The sequence below is a fragment of the Ictalurus furcatus genome, chromosome 20, assembly GCF_023375685.1.
Source record: "Ictalurus furcatus strain D&B chromosome 20, Billie_1.0, whole genome shotgun sequence".
NCBI classification, from domain to species: Eukaryota; Metazoa; Chordata; class Actinopteri; order Siluriformes; family Ictaluridae; genus Ictalurus; species Ictalurus furcatus.
The window spans coordinates 8,753,581-8,761,516 of NC_071274.1; the positions used below are offsets into that span (position 1 = coordinate 8,753,581).

Genomic DNA, 7,936 nt, shown 5'->3' on the forward strand with positions numbered 1-7,936 from the left:
TTTTTGGAGATCATACTTAGCTTTCTTGTACACGTCTGTGTCTCCAGATTGAAATGCATTGGTGCGCGCATGGATCTTATTACTGATTTCAGTAGAAAAGCACGGTTCCTAGTTTTATTGGGTATACAGTCACAGTACCAAATGAAGTCCATGACCGCTGTGGCATACTCATCTAGATCAGAAGATGAATCAAAGCAGTCCCAAACTTTTCCTCAGCCATTGGCATTAATATGGAGTTGCCCACCCCTCCCTCCCCCACGCCCCTTTGCGGCTATAAGAGCCTCCACTCTTTTGGGAAGGCTTTGTCTATGGAAATTTGTGCTCATTCAGTCAGGACAAACCTGAAAAACAGCCTCAGACCATTATCCCTCCTCCACCAACCTTTACTGTTGGCACTCTGCTTTGCTCCTGATGCGCAGTTCAAAGCCTGCAGGCCTCTTTTAGACAGCTGAAGATGAAGAAAAATGTTACCTTCCAGCATGATAATGACCCAAAGCACAAACCAAGTCAACAAAGCAATGGGTTCAGAAGAAGATGATCAACACACACACACACACACACACACACTCTCACTGCAGCAGTATGTGGAGGGCTCCCTCTCTCCTCTCTCTACTTTACTTTTACTTAATCCCTTGCCATCTCCTTCACTCTGTCTCATTGTTTGAACGGTTGCCAGTGTCATTTTTGTGCTAATGCAGCTTGTGCACTCTGACCAGTTGCATAGTCACAAAAGTGATCACTGACAGCCGCTACTCCACATCCTAGAGCACTTTGGGATATCTCCTCTTTCCTTTCCCTCATGAGCACTATTCTGGCCTCTGGTCTTGCTCTATTCTTTATCCTTTTTCCTTACCCATTGAACTTGGGGGACTATGCATTCTGTCTCTGTCTCTCACTTTTTGATTTATGACCTAATTTATTCCTTGATCATGGCTCTTGTTTAGTCCTCATATCACAGCATTTTGCCTACATGGAGTTTATGAAAACGTAAGAGTGTGTGTGTGTGTGTGCGTGTGTACGCGCACACTATGCTGAATATATGGAAATGTGCAAAATATTCATTCATAGTATCGCCAACATGAGCCCAACATGTTTGATAGATTTGGTGTTTTTTTTCACAGAAAAGTAAATAAATGCTACAGAGGAAGGTCCTGCCCCATCATAGTTCACTGCAGGCAAGTATAATGCTAAACTTTTTCATGAACATAAGGGTGTTGAAATTAAATAATCATCTCTCTCTCATAATCTCTCTCTCTCTCTCTTTCTCTTTCTCTCTCAGTGATGGAGCAGGGAGGACTGGGACATACATACTGATTGATATGGTTCTGAATAAGATGGCTAAAGGTAACTGTACATAAACTTTCTGACCTCTATAAAAAAAATCTTTGCTCTAACACACATGAATTTCTTCAATATAATACAAATACATTCATAAGAACGATATTCATTGCAAAAAGACTTCCAATCCTGAACCTTTGCTGTGGAGTTGAATATAAATACAACCGAATCATTTCAGAACTGATTACTTTATCATAAGGGAGAAATTAAGCTTCCACTTCCACTGCACAGTAGTTGTCATATTACACCAGCTGCGCTCAAACCCAAGTCCGAATGCTAATAAGCATCTTTCAGTTCACTTTTCCACAACTTTTTTCCAATTAAAAAAAAATGCAGATTGTATAGCAGTATATTTTGTTGAAACAATGCTTTTTAGGTCTTTTATAAGTCAAACTAAAAATCTAAGAAACATTGACAAATAGACTAATGTCAGTGAAATCTTTTATGTAAATATTTGTAATAAATATTTCTCTCTTTAGGTTTTGTATTGTTAGGAGCTTGGTTAATAGTGAAAGCAATATACAGATTCCATTCCATAATACAAGGCACATTTTACTGTACAGAATTAACCAACTCTAGAATCATTGACAACCTTCATTAAAATTAAGTTATTTATAAATAATAGTATCTTTTAATTTTTATTCAAAATTGACGCCTTTTCTGTCCTCACCTGTCCTTGCCAGGACCTTGGTAATGAATATAATTAATATAATGCAAAATAGGTCTACATAATACTGTTACACCCTCACTGGCAGATGGCACTGCGGCACGGCTTCTGAGTGCGTGCGTGCACGAGCCTTTGTGTATGGACACGCGCCGTTGTTTGTTTTGATTCTCTCCTTGTTTAAGCATTGGTTCATGTTCGAGGGTGTGTCTTAATTGATTCCAGGTGTCTGTATTTTAGATTGAGTATGTTGATTATTTAAACCCCTCGTGTTGCTGTGCACTTCGCGCAGTATTATACGTAGATTGTTACGTTAGTAGGTGAATGAGTGTGAATACGCTACGCATGCTAAGCGGTCTTGTTAAAGTGTCCTGTTCTGTTTCCTGCCTCGTATCCAGTGTTCATGTTTAAAGCCACATTTGCCTAGACCGCGTTTCCTTGTTTATTGCTTGAAGTATTTTAATAAAGACTTTGATCTGCACCTGCTTCTGCCTTCAGCTACGTGACGTGACTAATACTGTATATACAGTATGGCTAACATAGACTGAGAGATTCAATTGGCTGGACTATATTTGACAAGTAATGAAAGTAGTGTACAGTACATTATGTAAACATAAAAACCAGGAGATGTGCTACTGGTTAAGCACTTAAAACAACACATGATACGCACACAAATTAAACCTTACAGACAGGAAGTATAAGGGTGCATTCCTGAATCCTATGCCGCTGTATGCAATTTCCAGTTTTTCTGCTGTCAATGGAAAGATAAATGAGAATTACATTGCCTAGTGGCAAGGAGTCTAAATACAACCCAGGCCTTAACAATGAAGAATATTTGAAAATGAAAGAATGTGTTCTCAGGATTGTAGTAAGAGATTTTTGTTTATTAATGACAGCGTTGTCCTGTTTGAGATAGACATAAAGTGTGTGTGTGTGTGTGTGTGTGTGAGAGAGAGAGAGAGAGAGAGAGAGAGAGAGAGAGAGAGAGACCATATCAGTGCAAAAACTGATCTGTTACAATATAATTCAGCAATATCCTAGATATTGAAGTGTGGTGTATGTTGATGTGCATTTCATCTCTGTTTCTTTGTAGGTGCTAAAGAGATTGATATTGCTGCTACACTGGAACACCTGAGAGATCAGAGACCTGCCATGGTTCAAACCAAGGTACACATGCAGGCATAGGCATACATACAAAATTATATATAGTCATTCTAACCACTCTTTTCTCTTTCTCAGGAGCAGTTTGAGTTTGCATTGACTGCAGTAGCAGAAGAAGTGAACGCTATCCTCAAATCCCTTCCTTAGTGAGAAATCATGCAGCAAGATGCATCCCCTCTTCCTCTCCTTCTTATTTTCTTCCTCATTCTCTGCCCGATTCTCTCTATCTGGATAGCGTAAATATACTTATAACTGTCATTCAGAGCCTTTTCCCAATTTTTATTTGTTCTGGCCTTGCAGTGCAGACATTCTACTGATATTAAAAAGATGTTATATGTTTGGATATATTAGTCATATAGCTTAGATTTTTACCCACATATGAATGTGCATTTAATTTTTGGCCACTCTTACATGTCTGGTGGCTGGTGGCCCATGTTTAATCATTGTCAAATGTAATATTGTGATAAGCTGCCAATAGCTTGTTTCCAATGCTGTAAAGAGCATTTAATACATCTGTATCTAAAATTATGCTGCAATAGTAATAAAAAGTTGATTATTGATAATATAAGATATGGAAAGTGCTCTTGAAGATGTACTTGGTAAAGGCACAAATGCTGGTAAATATATGTCTGTTTTAAAGGAATAAATTCAGTATCAAGGTCTGAAAAGACAGTTCTATTTCATCACTCCTAACCACCAGAGGCAGTAAGAATGACCTGCATACCTTCTTTTGTACATGTGCAAACCTGCCAAGACATTCCAACAAAGCACAAAGTGCCCTGTAATTCAGTATTTGCAATAAATCTTTTTAGCAGCTAGTGACTACAGTTGGTACCGGTAACTTCCAAAGATGCGCTATAGTTTTGCTAAGTAGAGCCACTCACGTTCTCCCTACTGGGTTGGGTTCTCTCTCTGTGCCATTGCCTCCATGCATTTCATATGGACTGCCACCTAGTCTGTGAATACTTGCTGTTAGTGTGGGTGAGAGGTTCTCCCTTACCATACTGCTTTCATCCTAAGCTTAATAAGTTAGCTGGACTCTAACTCGTGAATACCAGATCTGGAGCCATGTCCATTTTTGAGCTGTATAAAGGCAGCCTCATCTCTCTTGATGGCCAGAGGCATCAGGATACTGCCATATTTCGATCCTCTGCACCCTACTAACGAGAAGGCTATTCGGGACACATCCACCCTACTGAGAACACTGTGTGGTGCTCTGTGTCATGGTGAACTCCGAAGAGGCAGTGTCCACAGTGCTGTACTGAAGGCCATTAAGGCCACTCTTTACAATCCAATGCAAATGCCAAATTGAAAACTCTAAAAACCTTTTGCTAGGGATCACTTCAGCATAGATTATATGTGGCCACATGACTCTGGGGTGACACTGGGGCTAAACCTGGGTTTTCTACTCAAAGTCATATCAACCAATCAACTTTGTGGTCCCCAGTACAGACCCTACAGTACTATTTAGGCTGAACAGCAGCCATCTGTTCTGCAGACCATATTACTAAAATGTTATATGTTTGGATATATTCATATAGCTTTAGGTTTTAACCTACATATAAATTCAACCACTGAGTGGTGGACATCATCAACAGGGCCTGTGGGGGGACTGATTCTATGAACAACAGGTGACCACCAGGGTTCTTTGTCATTTGGAACCAGCTTTGACCCAACACAAAGTCTTAGAAAAGGTTCCAGGGCAAAATAATTGAATAACTGTAATTTATTGCAAATAATGCATCATGTTTCACTTTATTACTTTGTTGCAAGGTCTTAGCATATATACAGTGCTGCTTGAATTTTCTATATATCTGCATAACTATAACCTAAAACCTAAAAATCATCAAATCCTAAGTCAGACCATCAGATCAAGTCCTAAAAGTAGACAAAGAGAGCCCAATTAAACAAACGATACAAAAATATTATACTTGGTCATTTATTTATTGATGAAAATTATCCAATATCTACATATCTGTGAGTGGCAGAAGTATGCCAACCTCTAGGATTAGCAGTTAATTTGAAGGTGAAATTAGAGTCTGGTATTTTCAATCAATGGAATGGAAATCAGGTGTGAGTGAGCACCTTATTTTATTTAAAGAACAGGGATCTATCAAAGTCTGATCTTTACAATACATGCCAAGTGTATCATGGCACAAACAAATGAGATTTCTAAGGACCCCAGAAAAAGAATAGTTGATGCTCATCAGGATGGAAAAGGTTACAAAACCATCTCCACCAATCCACATTCTGACAGATTGTGTACAAATAGAGGAAGGTCAAGATCATGGTTACCCTCCCCAGGAGTGGTCGGCCAACAAAGATCACTCCAAGAGCAAGATGTGTAAAAGTCCATAAGTTCACAAATGAACCCAGGGTAACTTGTAAGCAACTAACGGTTTCTCTCACATTGGCTAATGTTAAATTTCATGAGTCCACCAGCAGGAGAATACTGAACAACAATGATCTACATGGCAGGGTTGCAAGGAGAAAGCCACTGCTCTCTAAAAAGAACACAGTTGCCCATCTGCAGTTTGCTAAATATGTGGGCAAGCCAGAAGGCTACTGGAAATGTTTTGTGGAAGGATGAGACCAAAATAGAACCGCTTGGTTTAAATGAAAAGCATTATGTTTGGAGAACGGAAAACACTGCATTCCAGATAAGAACCTTTTCCCATCTGTGAAACATGGTGGTGGTAGAATCATGGTTTGGGCCTGTTTTGTTGCATCTGGGCCAGTACAGCTTGTCATCATTGATGGAACAATGAATTCTGAATTATACAAGCAAATTCTAAAGGAAAATGTCAGGACATCTGTCCATGAACTGAATCTCAAGAGAAAATGGGTTATGCAGCAAGTCAACAACCCTAAGCACACAAGTCATTCTCCCAAATAATGGTTAAAGAAGAATAAAGTTAATGTTTTGTAATGGCCAATCAAATTCCTGACCTTAATCCAATAGAAATGTTGTGGAAGGACCTGAAGCAAGCAGGTCATGTGAGGAAACCCACCAACATCCCTGAGTTGACGCTGTTCTATACTGAAGAATGGGCTGAAATTCCTCCAAGCCGATGTGCAGGACTGATACTGAACTCATGTTGATATTTCTGTAAAGCTGCTTTGAGACACTGTCTATTGTAAATAGCACTTTACAAATAAAATTGAATTGAATTGAATTGAACACACCTCTTTAACATTGCGTGGAAGTCGGGGACAGTGCCCAAGGAGGCGTAGACCGGGGTGGTGGTTTCCCTGTTCAAAAAGAGGGACCAGAGTGTGTGCGCCAACTATAGGGGTATCACACTTCTCAGCCTCCCTGGTAAAGTCTACTCCAGGGTGCTGGAAAGGAGGGTTCGGCCAATAGTCAAACCTCGGCTTGAAGAGGAACAATGCGGATTCCGTCCTGGTCGTGGAACAACGGACCAGCTCTTTACTCTCGCAAGGATCACGGAGGGGGCCTGGGACTATGCCCATCTGGTCTACATGTGTTTTGTGGATTTGGAGAAGGCATATGACCGGGTCCCCAGGGGTTTACTGAGGGAGGTGCTGAGGGAGTATGGGGTGAGGGGTTCCCTTCTTAGGGCTATCCAATCGCTGTACTCCCAAAGTGAGAGCTGTGTCCAGATGCTCGGCAAAAAGTCGGACTCGTTCCAGGTGGGGGTTGGTCTCCGCCAGGGCTGCACTTTGTCACCAATCCTGTTTGTGATATTCATGGACAGGATATCGAGGTGTAGTCATGGTGGGGAGGGGTTGCGGTTTGGTGACCTGATGATCTCATCGCTGCATTTTGCAGATGATGTGGTCCTGATGGCATCATCGGTCCGTGATCTCCAGCACTCACTAGATCGGTTCGCAGCTGAGTGTGAAGCAGCTGGGATGAGGATTAGCACCTCTAAATCTGAGGCCATGGTTCTCAGCAGGAAACTGATGGAGTGCCTACTCCGGGTGGGGAATGAGTACTTAACCCAAGTGAAGAAGTTCAAGTACCTCTTGGTCTTGTTCACAAGTGAGGAGACATGCGAGCGGGAGATTGGCCGGAGAATCGGAGCAGCTGGAGCAGTATTGCAATCGCTTTACTGCACCGTTGTGACGAAAAGAGAGCTGAGCCGGAAGGCAAAGCTCTCGATCTACTGGGCAATCTTCGTTCCAACCCTCACCTATGGTCATGAAGGCTGGGTAGTGACGGAAAGAACTAGATCACGGGTACAAGCGGCTGAAATGGGTTTTCTCAGGAGGGTGGCTGGCCTCTCCTTTAGAGATAGGGTGAGAAGCTCGGTTATCCAAGAGGAACTCAGAGTAGAGCCGCTGCTCCTTTGTGTTGAAAGGAGCCAGTTGAGGTGGTTCGGGCACCTGGTAAGGATGCCCCCTGGGCACCTCCCTAGGGAGGGATTCCAGGGATGTCCAGCTGGGAGGAGACCTCGGGGAAGACCCAGGACCAGGTGGAGAGATTATATCTCCACACTGGCCTGGGAACGCCTCAGGATCCCCCAGTCAGAGCTGGTTAATGTGGCTCGGGGAAGGGAAGTTTGGGGTCCCCTGCTGGAGCTGCTGCCCCCGCAACCTGATAACAGATAAGCGGTTGAGGATGGTTGGATGAATTGAATTGAACGACAGTTACTGGAAATGTTCTGGTCACACCAGATACTTAAAACAAAGATTCACATACTTTTGCCACTCACAGATATGCAATATTGGATAATTTTCCTCAATAAATAAATGACCAAGTATAATATTTTTTGTCTCACTTGTTTAATTGGGTTCTCTTTACTTACT

The 7,936-nt window shown here is 41.8% G+C and overlaps 1 protein-coding gene across 1 annotated transcript in view; it reads left to right on the top strand.

The window, feature by feature from the left end:
* Nucleotides 1–3,947, top strand: part of slco5a1b (solute carrier organic anion transporter family member 5A1b) — a 61,159-nt gene extending 57,212 nt beyond the window's left edge. Inside the window, exons 20-23 of the mRNA XM_053652238.1 lie at nt 1,122–1,175; nt 1,280–1,344; nt 3,096–3,169; nt 3,242–3,947. Of these exons, the coding sequence (XP_053508213.1) occupies nt 1,122–1,175; nt 1,280–1,344; nt 3,096–3,169; nt 3,242–3,310 (262 nt within the window). The 3' untranslated portion in view covers nt 3,311–3,947. The remainder of the gene's footprint in view (nt 1–1,121; nt 1,176–1,279; nt 1,345–3,095; nt 3,170–3,241) is intronic.
* The last annotated feature ends 3,989 nt before the right edge of the window (nt 3,948–7,936 follow it).